This window comes from Manis javanica, chromosome 13, assembly GCF_040802235.1.
Source record: "Manis javanica isolate MJ-LG chromosome 13, MJ_LKY, whole genome shotgun sequence".
NCBI lineage: Eukaryota > Metazoa > Chordata > Mammalia > Pholidota > Manidae > Manis > Manis javanica.
This window is the reverse complement of record NC_133168.1, coordinates 79,260,326-79,276,562: the sequence shown is the minus strand read 5'-3', so window position 1 is coordinate 79,276,562 and position 16,237 is coordinate 79,260,326. Positions and strand designations below refer to the sequence as shown.

At 42.9% G+C, this 16,237-nt stretch overlaps 1 protein-coding gene across 18 annotated transcripts in view; it reads right to left on the bottom strand.

Moving 5' to 3' along the window:
* AFDN (afadin, adherens junction formation factor) overlaps positions 1-16,237 on the bottom strand; it is a 126,308-nt gene that overhangs the window by 39,325 nt on the left and 70,746 nt on the right. For 11 of the 18 annotated variants that reach the window (XM_037020919.2, XM_037020922.2, XM_037020921.2 and 8 more), the window contains 10 exons: positions 16,009-16,078; positions 12,426-12,553; positions 8,438-8,499; positions 8,115-8,320; positions 6,213-6,233; positions 5,363-5,508; positions 4,963-5,057; positions 4,318-4,583; positions 2,505-2,648; positions 845-1,043 (listed from right to left, as the gene is read on the bottom strand). In XM_037020919.2, coding sequence (XP_036876814.1) covers positions 845-1,043; positions 2,505-2,648; positions 4,318-4,583; positions 4,963-5,057; positions 5,363-5,508; positions 6,213-6,233; positions 8,115-8,320; positions 8,438-8,499; positions 12,426-12,553; positions 16,009-16,078 — 1,337 coding nt within the window. The remainder of the gene's footprint in view (positions 1-844; positions 1,044-2,504; positions 2,649-4,317; positions 4,584-4,962; positions 5,058-5,362; positions 5,509-6,212; positions 6,234-8,114; positions 8,321-8,437; positions 8,500-12,425; positions 12,554-16,008; positions 16,079-16,237) is intronic. The other 7 variants (XM_037020925.2, XM_037020930.2, XM_037020937.2 and 4 more) reach the window with 2 other exon arrangements.

Below are 16,237 nucleotides of genomic sequence, written 5' to 3'. Positions count from 1 at the left end.
AAGGATAATAAATTAATTTTACATAGTTTTTAGTACTTTAAAAAAAAGTCAGCGTTTCAATCCAGTTTCATTAAAAAATTAACTTCTATTTCCCTGGTTTTAGGGAATTATAATTACCATATTTTTGAAATGTTAACACTTATAACTTATTGTCTTATTTTTCCAAGTGTCACGTTTCCACAATAAGCCCTCTTCCGAGCAGACATTTTCTGCTTTCACAGCTAAAAGGCGCATCCCAGCTCAGGTGGGAGTCCTTGATGGTCTTATAGCTTTCTCTCGACAGGACTGTATTTATGAGAAAAAGCAAAAGAAACAGAAATGGAGAGCACACAGAGTAGTTCCTTACTTGCCTTATAAAATATTGGGCATGAAGAACTAAAAACACTGATGTTATTAAAAACAAAAACAAAAACAAAAACACCTAATCCTTTGTAAGTCTTTTAAAGCCACCACAAAGGCACCGAGCTGGCATGCAGCTGGAGCTGTCCTTACCTGTTCTCCCCTGCTGTTACCCACAGAGCTCAGTTCAGTTCAGGAGGATCGATCAGACAGACCACCAGACCCAAAACCAAGCAGGGAAAAGCCATAGTAGGCCCCCTGGCAGCTCGACCAGAAATGTTATCACAACACATCAGCTGAGTGGGTGGTCACCGGACATCCACATGAACTCCGGACACGTCTGAGCCCAGGTCACACACAACGCTCATTTCCAAGTTCCTGGAGCACCACCATGTCCAAAGCGCACAGGTGCACCCAAGGTAAGTGGATCCCTACATCAGAACAGAGGAAAAGCTCGCCTCAACCAGCTCACCATTCAGGCTGCAGCATGGTAAACGGTATTTACCTCTCTGGCACAAGGGCTCTAAAAATTCCTGTAAACCATTTGGGATGTTTCTGACGACATCGCAAGAATAGCCATCTTCCGGCAAAAGAAACGGCAGCTGCAGGTCAGGGTCCTCCTGCAGCTGTACCTCCCGCCCGTCACTGCGTGCCAGCTCATCAGCCGTATTCTCCGCTACAGCCACTACATTTTCTATCAGATCCTGGGTGGAAAGCAAATGCAGAATTAAAAAGAGAAGCTCAGCAATCGGTGCAGGCAGCGGAGCAGCAATCATTCAGGACAAGGCTGAGCCATCCGTGCACCACACGACGGATCGAGAACCCATGCGCACTCAGTCAGTCTGTGAAGCAACAAAATGTGAGCACTGCACACACTTCTAATACTGAACCAAGATACTAATTTCAAGTAATTTGCAGTTTTAAATGGAAATTGTTCAGTCACAAGAAAATAAGATTTTTCCATTTTTAAAGTAATATTCTCCTTGAACAATTCTTTAACATCTAGACGCTAATAATGTTTAAGAACCAGAAAAAAGAACCAGAACTCACACAATGTTACATGTAGAAAACTCAGGATAAAATAGCCTTTTTCTGATGGTGGGTTTACAGCTAATTTTTATTTAAAAACATTTTGCTAATATATAACTTACATAGAGGAAAGTTCACAAACCCCAACAGCACAGCTCAGTAAAGGGAACACATGGGCCCACCTGCCATCTGCTCCCGGACAGAGCAGCGCCCCCATGACCGCCCCACACCCGCTTCTCTCCACTGCACTGCTACTGGCTTCTCACGCCACAGCGTCGTCCTGTCTCTTCTGCAAAGCCATATGGATGGACGCATACTGTACATACTATGTAGTGGACTTCTGTGCAGTTAATCTCGTGATGCTCATCTGAGTTGGGTAGCTGTAATACATTCTTTTCCACTGCAGTGTGACTGCCTTACATGACCTTTACATGATTTGTTCACACACTCTACTGGACATACGGTGAGTTCCAGTTTTTCATTCTCTTGTACCTGTCTTGCTGGCATGAACTCAATGATGGAGGCTGAGCCATCCATCTAATTAACCTCTCTCTACTGAATTCTCGAATCAAGCTCATTGTTTGACTGGGGAGGTGGGTGTCCACAGCACCTTTTGCTCCATCAGCAGCCAGCTGCGGTGGCCCTGTGACTGGGATGCACCCTATCCCTCCCAGTGGGGATGGTGGTAGGGGCACGGTGCCCAAACCCCAGGCATTGGGCTGAGAACCCAGACCTCACCAGCCAGGTGCCCTGGGGGGTCGGGCCTCTGGCACTACCCTGTTGACGGCAAGCCTGGAGCCGGGATGCCTGCCATGGGCAGCTGCTGCCCTTGACCACAGCAGCAGCTTTTGGGCCTCTGGGTCACGAGCCGTGAGATGACCCATGAACTCAGGGCAGCTTCCTGACTTCTGTCCCCTACCCTTCCAATGATTTCCCAAAACCTCATTCTCAGAACTAGGTTCTTTCTACTTAAACTGTTTCTGTGGCTTCTACCTCTTGTGCTGAACACTATATAACCCCCTTGCCAACAGCACAACTGACCTCATGAGATGACTAAGGAAATAAGCTTTGTCATTACTAAGTAAGTTTCCATCCAGTTTCCTACAAAAACCCATCCCAGCTGTGTGGACCCTTACCATGGGGATGAAGGGCTCATCGGGTGCACAGTGGTAATTCTGCAGTAAAGCTTGAAGCTGAAGTGAGTTTAGCTTAAAGCAGGTGCTGTTTATACTCGGAATGTCCTCAGGGGCATACTTATCCATTGTCAGCAAAGTGGTGGCCTATTTAAAGGAACAAACCATACAAAATACCATGATTTAGATGTATTTTGTAGTCTCCCTTTATATAACATTTAAAATAGTAATGACTTTGATTTGAAGTGCAGAATGTGTGAAGGAAATACACTTCCTTTAGCATTAACTACTTGTTACCTGGAACTGAGAGCATGGGAAAGGTTTTTAGACAGTGTCTTAATTTCACTAAAACAAGCATATACAATGGGATTCAAGTATTCATGTTTGATATAATCCGGACCTGAGTACCACCTTTCAAATAAGCCCACCCACCATCTCAGAGAGACCTAGGTGTCGTCTTCCCTAGGCTGCAAGCATTCTCCAGAGGACACGTCAGCAAGCTACAAGCCCACCTTTCCCGACCCCTCCCCTCAAAGAGCCTGCCAAAAACCCTGGCCATTAAAAGCCTCTTGACCAGTTAAAGACCCTCTTTCCTTTGTTCTGCTGGCCAAGGCAGAGGGGTCCCTCTCAGATTTGGCAATAAACCTGCCTGGAATGTTGAGTTTGAATCTCTTTCAATGTTCATGAAATATTTTTTAAAATTCTTAGAAACTTTAAAACATTTATAAGACCAGATAACCAGTTACTGAGGTCTAAAAGAAAAAAAAGTCATCGTAATGGCCTTTTTTATAACTAGTTGACACAATCTAAGCAAAGTGGCAGAAGCCTTTCTACACTAAATCCTCTTAAAAGAGATTAAGATATTGAGACAAAAGTACAAAATCATATACTGTAGTAAGAATAACAAAAAAGTGTGCTGAACTTTGAGGCTGTAGGTACTTGCTTCTCAAGCTGCAAAGCACGTTTCCCGTCCTGTCCCTGAGCATCTGTGAGCCCCAGAAGCAGATGAACCATCGGGGCGGGCTGCCCATAGGCCCTGTTCTCCCCTCCCCCTTCCTCTGAGATCTGATAACTACAGAGGCGGCCTGCTTAGCTTCCTTTCTGCTTATCCTTCGTGCATCTGCTACAAGCTTTTGCTTTGTGGTTACCTGGCTCTGTAGTCTTAAGAGTTGATTATTTTCCATTTTTAAACTGGAGTTTATCTTTCAATATGGAGCTTTATAAAACACACCTTACTGAACCTCAATAAAAAGGATCCTTTAAGGATATTTACTGGTTACCACTTGTCATGGACTGGACTGTGTTCTCACCAAAATTCATATGGTAAAGAACTAACCCCATATACCTCAGAATGTGATCTCATCTGGACATAGTCCTGACAAGTAAATGAGGAAGGAGGTCTCACATGCCTGGTGTCCTTATGGAAAGTGGGCATCTGGACACAGACATGCGCAGAACACCATGAGGCTGAAGGTAGAGCCCAGGTGATGTGTCTATGAGCACAGGAGCACCAAGGGCTGACACAGCCACCAGAGCCGGAGATGCCAAGACGGACCCCCTCATGGCCCAGAAGGAGCCATCCCTGCCCACACCTCACCTCGGACTTCTGGCCACGGAAATGGAGAGCCAACACGTTTCCGTTAAAAGACTGAGTCTGCGTACTTTACTACAGCAGCCCAGGCAAATGAGTGCACTGTTGCGTCATTTGTTTACGTGTGAAACCCCCAGAGGTAGGGGTGGAGGTCCTGAGTCCACATTCTCACACGACAGAGGCACCCTTAAAGGAGCTGCAGGTGGTGAGGGCTGGTGCACCCACCTGCACAACTCTGCTGAGGTGACAATCGGCTGCCAGCTCCAAGCCCTGCTTCTCGGCCCACGTTTCGACATGCCCCAGCTGCTGGCGGACAATCGCCCCCCAGTAGTGCGAGCACAGCCCCGACTCGGGGTCGGTTACCAGTCTGTTGAAGAGCCACATGTTGATGAAGTGGAAGAGCTGAGAGAAGAGCTGGATGGTCAGGGCGGCGTTGACTCTGCAGCGCCGCAGCAAAGACATGGCCCCCGTGAGCGTGTGCAAGACGTCATCTGTTCACGACACAGGCACCAAGGGTCACTCAGGGGAGCTGCCTCAGCGCTAGGTTCAGGCAGCAGCAGTCACAGCAAGAGCACCTGGGACTCTCAGAGAGGGAACCAGGGTCTTACCTATGTATAGCTACTAGCAAAACACGCTTATCTAACATTTAGGTTCTGTCTACAAGACTCCGAGAGGGTATGACCAGAATGACACACTCAAGTGACAGATGTTTTTAAATAACAGTAATTAAAACTTATGTTGAAGACTGCCAAATCCAAAATACCTTTTATTTTTAAAATACCTCCCTCTTGAATATGTTAAATATTAAAATGAAGCTGAATAGGAGGGAGACAGGGAGGGATAATGGAAGGAGGAAAATACTATCCTGACCTATTTTTGGTCTTTGCAGATTGTTCTCTTCGGGGTCATCCAGAAAGGCTGGCATGTAATTATTCAGTTCTGATTGAAGACAGTGAACCAGGTACCTGAAAATACAGCACAAAACACTGCTATTGTCAGACATGGTATCACATGTCAAACAATTTGTACTGTTTAGAAATATTTTCTGTTTAAAAGATATAATAGTTTTACTTTCAGGATTCTTGAAACATAGTTCCTGAATTTAGTTTATTAAATCAAGACATTTTGTACAGTTATTTACGCTTCTTGATATTCATCTTCAATTAGGGTAAAATTAGTTTTAAAATTTAAATTAGTTTTGAAAATTTAACAAGAAGATGAGATTGAAATTTTTACAGAGCAGTGCCACCCCTAAAACTGTGTTCCTTACTTAAATGCCATCTGGACCAAGTGCGCTAGGACATCTTGGGCGTCCAACGTGATCCGACTAAGATCTCGGTCCTGCTTAACAAAGTTGAGGAGCTCAGACGCATTTGCCATCCAGAAAGCAAGAGCCCCTGCAATGTTCTTCTGTTTCTGCAGACAGAACACATTCCCTAAGCAACCACAGGATGAATGGAAACAGTGGAAATAAAAAGGAATGCTTTGGAAGAGCTGCTGAAGATAGACCAGTACCTTCCCATTTTCACCAAGGCACCTGCCACAGATACCAGATACTTGCAAAGGAATTTGGGTGCACACCTCGCAGTGGAAAAACACCCCCACTGCAACTTGCTCTCAGGGTGCATGTACAGACACAGAAACCTACTTATCTACAATTTAAGGAGTCAGTGGATAAATGGAGATTCCCAATAATACACCACCAAATTGGAGACTGCGTTATCTGGTAATCTGTGACGTGCACATGTATCCACCCCGATACACACAGTCACTGGCTGGGACACCAGGCAACTCGGTATCAAGTACTGATCTATCACATCATCTCCCGACCACATGTGCAGGCCAGGCAATCTCAGATGAGCTCCAAAGAGTAGGAACCAAGGATGAACAATGAAGAGAAGAAAGAGAACCTTTGTCATCTCAGACCACACTGAAGTGCATTAAGCAGGGATTATGAAATGCTGAGAAAGGCTGACAGAAGGAGTTTAGTACTGCATGTTTCAGGGCTGCACGAGGGTTATGAACTGCTCAGTCCAGTTGTTGTATTTTGACATGGAAGCAGCATGAGAAACTCAGCTAAGCCAACATAGCCAGGATCAGTTCCCAGCAGGATGTCCTACCTGATCAACCTGGTCTACTTCCTGGAGAAAAACAGACGAGGGGAAATCAAGCAGAACGAGAGAAAGAAACTTGTAAACAATCACGATAGTTAAAAAAAATCAAAACACCAATATGAAGGTATGACATGAAGGAACGACATACAGTTATGCTATTCCCAAATTACATATTCATTTACGGCTCTAAGGCAGCTTTGGGAGTATATGACATAAAGAGTTGGTTTTATTTTTTTAACATGGATACAATTATTAACTGGATTCCTAGAAAGTTTACCTATAAAAAAGATGTTACAATAAACACATGAACATACTCATCTCTTCAACAGATTTACAAAGGACGGGCTTCTTAATATCTTTTAATGATATTGTATGACTTAAAGTCACATATGATGAATTTATTACCCTGGATTATTAAATAAGAATGAAAAGTGACAGAAAAGGCCAGAAAAACAATAAAAATGAAAGTTGAGAATTTTAAAATGAATAAAAACACACTGTACCTCAACCAAAAAGGAACAAACTCTTTTTTCAGAACAGGTTTTTACAAATGAAAGAATTTAAATTATTTGCTACCCTAGTTCTTTTCTAAATCTAAAGGTTCCTCCAATTACATACTAATTCTGAATCTTAAGCTTAAATCAGTTGTTTGGATATTGGTGATTTCACTGATCAGTTCAAATTCAGTAAGGAAAAGTCTATCATAAGTCGTCTGACGCAGGAGTTCCATAATTGGAAGTAGGCTTTAGAAATCCAAGCACATGGCAGACAGATAATGGCTTGAATGACAACTGACAAGGAAATGCACCCTGGCTGGCAAAATAAGAGAGTAAGAAAATGGTACTCAAATTAGAACGACTTTCCTTTTGATTTGCCTCCTCACTTGGGTAAAAGATCATAACCCCCACAAATTCATGATAACCACTCAAACAAACATTTCTTGGAAAATGTTGGCTTTTTAAAACAATTCTGAGAGAAACTGAAAGATTAGTTTGCATCAAAGCATCCAGACAAGAGAAAAACAAAGCAGCCATCTATTTGTGTTGCTTAACATTACACAGCTAGAGTATTCTAGCTCAGTTGTAGCACTCACAAGTTTAAGGACTTTAGAGATGAAATCTAATTAATGTGTCTGGAAAACTGTGATGTCCACGTTGTTGACTGCAGACAGAGGGCGCTTTGGGGCGCAGGCCAGTCTCCCACGAGAGTGCCTGGCTTTATGGGATTTTCACAGTACATTTATGAAAGAACCTGAACCTAAGCTCCACCCTTAGAAGTCATGACGTCTGCGTCACGCCTATGTAAGTGCTATCCAGACCCCGATCACTCTGAACACCACCGCAGGCTCACAACAGAAGAGCAAGTGCCTTTTTATAACCACTAAGACGTTCCAAGGTGGTTGCCAGGGATGGGGGAGGGTGATGGGAGACACAGCTCGTGGGCCAGGTGCTTCTCTGGAGGGATGGAAATGCCTGGGAACCAGACAGAGGCCATGGCTGTACAGATACCATGAATGTTCTAAATGCCCTGAACTGATTAACTTTAAAACAGCTAATCTCATGTGAATTTCACCTCAATAAATTATTTTTTTAAATGCTAAGAAAACCTGTAAATGTCAAAACTTTGTTAAAAAAACCATTTTTTAAAACAAGTAATTTTAAGGGTCTCTTTCATGATCATTATTTTACTACATACACATTTTATGCTCCTTTATTCCAAAGTTTACAGGAAAGAGTTTATCTTTCAACTTTTAAAGCTGTATGATTTCAGTACTACTTAATTAACTTTTATTTTAGAAAAAATTCTTAAGATAAAACCAAACACATAACCAAATCTAAACCACTACAGACACCAACGTGAAGGAAGAGCCCTGGCCTGCCTCGGGAGGCGGTGTGGGCGGAGGCTCACCTGGATCACCCCTTCCATCATGCTCACCATCTTGTTGACCGTGGCGATCACTTTGTGAGCTCGCTCTGCGGGGCTGGCATCAGGTCGGTACTGGCTTGACAATACATACCGACACGCCATGTACAATACATATGTAGGCGACAACTTAAAGTGTACTGTAGAGCTATTAGTATAGTTTATAATGGCAGATAAGAACGAGTCTTCAGCTGTGAAAAGATTCAAAGCAGAAGAAAAGAAAGCAAAGAACACAAATACTGTGAGAATCAGATGGGGAGCACGGGAATAAGAAATAACACATGACCAGTGGGATCTAAGTTACTCACAGCTCTCCCTGAATTCTATGCTTGCAGGCAGTGTCAGCTCAGGCCCAGAGGCATCCTGAGATCTGGAAGAAGAAGGTGCCATCTCGACATCAGATCACATGGCTAACACCACCCACAACCTGTGCAGATTCCTGCAACAATTTTTAAATCTCTACACAGGTTTTTCAAATAATACATAGCCCAAAGCCTCATTTTCCTATGTCACCTATTCAAAATACTCAAGAGGCGTGCAGAGTGATTGCATCCCAGCTCCTCAGAGGTCATCTCCTGGATATTCCTGCTCCCACTGTGAGAGCAACCTGAGCAGGATTCTCTCTTCCTGACGAAGCATCCATGCGGAGGAACCAGCTACGTACCCACCACAGCCATGGCTCACCTGGCAGCAGCAGGGCTGGGGGCTGTGAGGAAACACGAAACTGTGCGCATTTGTAATTGAGCTTTTCAATGCATGAGAAAATTTCCCCATGAGCTGGACATTGTCTTTCTTCCCTGATGAAGGTTGGACAAGACCACGCCTGCAGGTCCCTGCCAGCCATTGAGCATTAGCATTCCCAATGCTCACAGTAAGGCATGCCTCACATTTATTCTTAAAGTCCCATAAATTCTAGGTACTTTCTATCATTTGGCCTGATCCTACAAAAATAAGGAACTGCCAACATATCAACACAGAGAAACTATAATTTGGAACATTTCTAAGAACCAGAACTATACTAAAGTTTATCTGTTTTTGGGTATTCAGGATCAAATTAATCCAAGTCAGGACATTTCTATTTCTATAAATAAGTCCTTCAAGGTCACCCTGCCCAGGCTGCTAGGGCAGAAGGTAGGGCAGTCACCCGGAAGTCTTCTTCCACTTACAATACGGACATACGTAGGGATGACTCTACTGGGACACAACACAACCCGAGCTTATGACTGTACTATGGTCAAAAATGCATGGAAGCCACCAGGAAGCACAGGTTTTCTAAGATGTGCGGATAGATCATTACCAATCCAGTTCAGGCTTTGTTATCTTAACAGATTTAGTCCTTTTCTCATTGGGTAATGTTCAGTTTACTCTTTCACTTTGACTTGTGATTAGAATTTCAAGCAGTTTAATTACTCCTCTAAGTTAGTTTGCCACTAGCTGTATTTTATGTATAACATTTGTATACCTCCCCACCCCAATCACAAATAGCTAAGTGGTAAGCTTCCTCAACAGGTCAGTATTTTTATCACTGAAGTTCAATTTTAACATAGATAATATGAGGAAATGCTTCAAAATTCCATCTTTGAAAAGATAAAACTAAAACTGATGGTAAAAGCGAAGGGCATGAGTCCTGCCCCGGGCAACCTGAACTGGAAACCCAATGGTGGGGAGACAGTGAGGCCCAGGGAATGAAAACACCTACTGAGCAAACCAAGCTGAGGCCGATGCTTGTTCAAATGAAACCTAGGTGAAACGAACAGTCAACAGCTGTTGGATATTTGACCTTGCTAGTGACCTTAAAAACAGTCATTTTCAGCAAAACATCCAAGTCCTGAATCCTGGACAAAAGCATAATGAACCAGACAGACTTAAGTATTTTGACTCACTCATTAAATAAATCAGTTCAAACAATACAAAACTTCAAAAATGATATGAGAAAAAAACCCCAACCTATGATAACAGATTTATACAGGTACAGACTGGCTGAGTGATTCCTTTCCAACAGCAATGCTCTCTTTCCCCCATTCCTCACCTTCTCCGTATACCAAAGAGGAATAAGAAGAAAATACAAGAGTGACTATAATAATCATTAAAGGTAAAAACAAAAATCTTTTCATTAAATGATATGCTTCAAGGTTTACTATTCAGTCTATGATTTAATAATTTGGATTTAACACAAGAATTTAGGTATAAAATGCTCTAATATAGGTATAAATACTCAATTATTTTAATCTCTCCCACCCTGTCATATTCATCTAAAATTGCAGGCAAGCAGTTATTTTCAATTTAATACCCATAAAATGAACCTGAGTAAGTGTTACCAACTGTGTTTCATCAAGAAATCTAGTAAAAACAAGGAATTTAAATTCTCACTGAAAAAATTTTTAAATGTCAATAATAACTTCAAAGTCCCTCCCGTGATTCAAAAATATTTTTTTCTTGATTAAAGTTAGTATTTTAAATATATTAAACAACTTCGATTTTTATGAAGATACCAGTTAGATCAAGCACTGCTTATACTAACACTGCATATGTGGAAAACAAAAAGAAAATGGGAAGTAATTTGTTTCCATCTGTCTTAATATATCAACAAGGTAACATACTTATAGTTCAAAGAACACCTTTAATAAGTCTTTGCAAAGCAGAACAATCTGATATTGCAAAAAAATTGTTTAAAGTATATGCTCACAGAATAAAATACTCTGACTGCACTTAACCATTATGTCTGTGCTGACACTGTACTAACACACCACATGCAAGTACTACTTATCTATACTGGTTAACTTTGCATATCCTAAAAGCATTATCCTAACTGATATTTCCCCTCCCCCATCTCAATTCATTCACTCATTCAAGTATTTATGGCCTAAGAGCTACAATACATACCTCCTGATCACTGTGTAAACAAACAGAGGTACACTAGAATACTAATCCATTCTGAACATCTCACTGTAGAACACAGCAACAAAAACAAGCAGACACAGAAGGTACACTGTCATAAAAAATTAGCACAGCCAACAGGTCCTGCATAATACCAAAAGTCCACAATGAAAACAAGAACCTGAGATTCCACCTGAATCTACAACTTCAATTACTGTGATGAATGACATCAAAATTTGACAACATACAGTGCCCTCTACTGGAAGGTGGCATACAATGGTGTCAGCTGGCTGGCAGGGAACTGATGAGCAGTGACTGGGCAAATCTCCTGCTTCTGCTGACACTTGTTATATGACCATGGATCTGTGGAAGGAGACCAGCAGAATGGCTTCACCAAAACTGGAACAGCATCAAAAGATGAGTGCTCCAGTGTCACGCTGATACAGGGAACACAGTGACATACCACATTTCCCTATTTCTGCCTGAGCTCTGAGCACACTTAGAGCCCCAACACCAAACAATGCTACAGTTCCAACTAACTCACCAGCACTTGGACTCCTCATCTCTTTGTTATTTAACTACCATGGATGAGGAATGGACATTTCAACCTTTAAACAATTCCAGAGGTCACAAGGAAGTAGAATTCTCATTAAGGGGACATATATTTAAAAACACTAAGAACAGGAAGTAAGAAAAGGCATAAGCTCTCTGTTCAAAAGAACTAGACAAGAACAATTCCAGAAAAAAAAATAATTCATCCCATCTTTCTCAACAGGAGGGAACATCACACCAGAGCGCAAGACACAGTATCTGGCACTATATAGTTCTTAAAACCTCTACTTCAGAATCATTTTTGGCTTTGTGCATTTTTAAGTATGTGAGAATTTCTTCTAGAAGTGAGTGAAATGATTGGTTTTATCTAAATATGAAAAATGATCAAATGTTAAAATCCTGTTAGAAACCTCTCTTTCTCCATGCGTTCAGAGTAGCATATTTAAAATAGAAATTTTCAACTCAATGTGCCTCCTAATCAATGGGCTGACACTGTGGCATTATGTACATATAAGGGATATGACTATTTGGCGAAGGAAAGTATAGCACAGAGAAGCCACGTAGTGACTCTAGAGCATCTTACTAGGCTGATGGACAGTGACTGTAATGGAGTATGTGGGGGGGACTTGATAATGGGGGGAATCTAGTAACCACAATGTTGCTCACGTGATTGTATATCAATAATACCTTAATTAATAAAAAAAGAGATATGACTGTCGATGTAGCATTTTTTCAATTCAATAACACAGAAAGTAAATACTCCACAACTACTGCTAACGTTCTAAAGATGGACTCAATAACCCCGACCCCAGACCCTCCTCGGAACACCTTACTTGAGCACAAAATCCCAAGAGCAGCTGCCCCCACCTGCTTTCTTGCCTGCGGAAGTCCTGCTGCTCCACTCTGACCACGGGCTTCACCGTCCCTCGCTCAGTTGTGCTGGGGTGCATGCTGGGGGCAGATGGTGCCCTGTCGCTGTCCAGTCTGGTGGTACTCTAAGCCAGGGGGAAACACAGGGCCTTTAAAAACACAATGAAAGCCACTTCCAAAAAGAAGCTAGGAGTTGGCTTAAAACACAGGCTTGCAAAAGCTGTTCATACACATGGGCAAGGGTTCTTCCAGGAAGTACAGTAACAATAGTGGCTCTATTCCAAAAGGTGCTCTTAAATCAGGACAGAGTTGAGACAATACAACAGTAAGAGAAGGGGTCTTTATTTTTAAGAAAATAATTTAAAAATCTGCTCATTATAGCTCAATACCTAATGAAGAATTCAGTACAGAAACTTGTTTACTTCTTGCCATTAACAAAGAAAAAAAAAATACATATATAGTAACTCAATGCCTTTAAACCTTCCTAACAGCACACATTCCCAATCAACCTGTGGCAGACAAATAGGATGCTACCTATACTAAGAAAACAATCAGAAAAAAGAGCCAAATTTGTATAAAGAAATCCACTGTAGCAAAAATTTTATATAAGATTTTGTATTACATCTGTTTACTGTAGAAATTAAGCACAGATAAGTAAATAAAAATCAACTTTGTCTTCCCAGCCAGGGGTTAACATTGGGCTGTATGCCCCTTTCCAGTTTTTCCTGTTCTCCGTAAATGAGACTACAATCTATGCTCTACTAAGTACTTTTTCCTGTGCTGTCCCAATGTCATCGATGCCTCACAATATTTTCATATTACAGAACTGCTTAATATTTTGTTGTCTATTCGTCAAAGTTCACTAAACCTATCCTTCATTATATTACTTAAAATGTGCATCAGTATAGAGCATCATGACAGCTCTGCTTATAAACATGCATATTCACACACAATAATGAGTCCCATAAACTTCATACACAATAATCAGTCCCATAAACTGCTTGGTCAGTGGATGGCAACAGTTAGATGACCAATTGTTATACATGAATAATAGGGCAATGGATAAACATGTTTCTATGCTAAATATTATAAAATCAAGTTTTGCTTGTTTTCAAGTGATTTTCCAAGGAAATGCTCACAAAATATAAGTCAAAGGAAGCAGGACAGAAAGGTTGTATGTGTGTGTAGAGACAGATTTAACTATGTTAAAAGGTATAAATGAACACACATATGTTTAAGTAGTTCAGAAAAGGATCCATCAGAATATTCCTAATAGCCAACTATAAATTGTGGATGATTTTAATTTTTCTTACATTTTCTTGTCTATTTACCCTGTTTTCTGTTGACTATACAATTTTATTACAAAGTAAAATTTTTATACAGATAGTTACATATGGTTCCGAGAGTTTTTACTCATTCAATTATTCAACAGAACTTTGCTGACACTTTTCTGTACCAGGCACTGTTCTAGGTACCAGAAGAGCAGCAGCAAATGTATCAAGCAAGACACCTACTGATACAGAGCTCAGGTCCTACAGTATGTGAACAATAGACTGTATTAGATGGTAAAAAAGCTACACAAAGAATTTAACATAGGGTACTACAGTAGTGCCTGGATGCTCAAGAGGACTCCTTCAAGGAGGTGACTTAAGCTAAGATCTGAGATAAGAAGGGGCTAGCCATGTGAAAGTCAGCAGAAAACATATTCTAGGGAGACACGCCCTTGGGCCTTTGACAGGGAAGGGCAGACGCTCAGGGAACAGAAGCCAGCGTGGCCGGTGCACAGCACATAATGGAGCCATTGCTAGCACGCACTAGGCTGAGAGGGAAGGCGGACCAGGACAGCAGGAGCTGTGCAGGATACAGTGAAGACTGGGAAGTCTGGAAGGAGAGCCCACGGGGCTCTGAAAGCAGGGCAGCAGCAGAATGGCATGCATTTTTATAACCCTGGCCTGGCTGCGGGGAGAATGCAGAGCTAGGGTGGTGAGAGGAAGTGGCGCTATCCAGGAGGCTGTGCAGCACCCCTGCCAGCGAGGACCACGGCCTGCATCGGCCTCTGGGAGTGATGGTGGAGAAAGGCAGACACCTGTAGACTATTTCAGAGGGAGAGCAAACAAAACTTGCCGGTGACTGGACATGGAGGGAGTAGGAAAGGACCAAGGACATCTTGTGACAAATTCGGCTGAAGCAACATTGTTTACTGAGATGGGGTGGGACCCGGAAAAGAAAGATGTTGGAGAAAGAAAATACAGCTCTGTTTCAGCTGTGTTAGATTTGCGACACGTGTCAGACATCCCCTGTGTGTACATGAAGCAGTCCTACAGTCTTAGGAGGTCAGGGCCAAAAACACAGGAGTAATTAACAGGTGTTTTATTTTAGGCAATACATAAGATTATCAAGGGAACATGTATAACAGAGGCAGTGGCCCTAGGTCAGAAACCTTGGCCCCCAAAATATAAGTCAAGCAGAGGAGGAACGAAGAGGTGGGACAAGTCAGAACAGAGATAGCCAGGAAGCCGAAGGAAGGAAGTGCTTCAAGCAGATGGCGGTGGCCCAGCTAAGACGCAGAGCCAGAAACACACATGGGACTTGGGAGTATGAGGTCACTGTGCCCGCGACAGATATCCCCATGCAGAGGAAGGGGGCCCCTGGGAGCTGCAGAAACCACACTGTGGATACGAGTAGAAAGGCGGGGGGCAGCAGTTTGGGGGTGCAGCAGGGTTTTTAAAACAAGAGGTACCACCACACTCTGGTGATGAAACGCCCCAGGACCTTGGGTTTGCTGCATCACAGCCTCAACCAGCCATACCCTGAGCAGCCCCTTCTGCGGAACCCGGGCTGAGTTCCGCTTTTGCTTTAGCCCATCCATCAGTTGAACCAGGGACTCAATGTGGTGCCAGCCTGGGCCCAAGCCCTCAGAGCTTATAACTCTGTGGTTCCTGTGAGGCACCGGGGCAGCTGGACGCCCCGTGGAGAGGACCCAAGTTAACAGGGCATAGGAGGCCAGCCTCTGTGACCCAACACCACCTGGCCACCCAACTAACCCACCAGCCAAATGCAGCAACACAAGTGGCCACCAGCAAGACCAGCCAACGGCCCAGCCAAGTGCAAACAATGCTGCACAACCAACTGCCACTGGTCCCCGAGGCCGTGGGGTGGTGTGTCACCCAACAACAGACGACCATGGTGAGCACACACAGACAATGGCCATGCAGAAGGTCGGGGCCACCGGGGTTCAAAGTGCCCGGGATGGTGAGCTGATAGGCAGAAGCTGGGGCCCAAGGCGGGGCCCAAGAGGCAGGAGCCCTTTATGTTCAGGGACCTGTGGCCAGGATGGGCTGCTTACGCACAGCAAAAGCCTAGGACACACTTCTTGGAAAGAAGCAGTCTCCCCAGCTCTAGGGAAGAAGATGGGCTGCCAGGCCTTTTATGTGTCACTAAGCAGCAACACAGCAGGTCAGGACAACTCACACTCTGAGACCGCTGTGAGCCTGTTTTCACAAGTATGTTGCCAGTAACTCATTCACGTGTCCTGTGACGGTATCGCCACAGTCCCCTCAGGCAACATACAGCCGCCTACCTTGCTTACTGGTAATGCTGTTCCACTATGAACATCTCCTCCTAAATCAAAAGTTGTCTCCTGAACAATTCTGTTGGGATAAAAAAAGAAATACATAGAATTAATTCTGAAATAATAGAGTGCAGTCTTCTCCTCTTTAATAATAAAAAAGGGGCAGTTAGCTGTATTTTCCAATGTTCAAAGATTTTCAAGAACTCCCTCTATTTTCAGCACAGAAAATTATAGAACA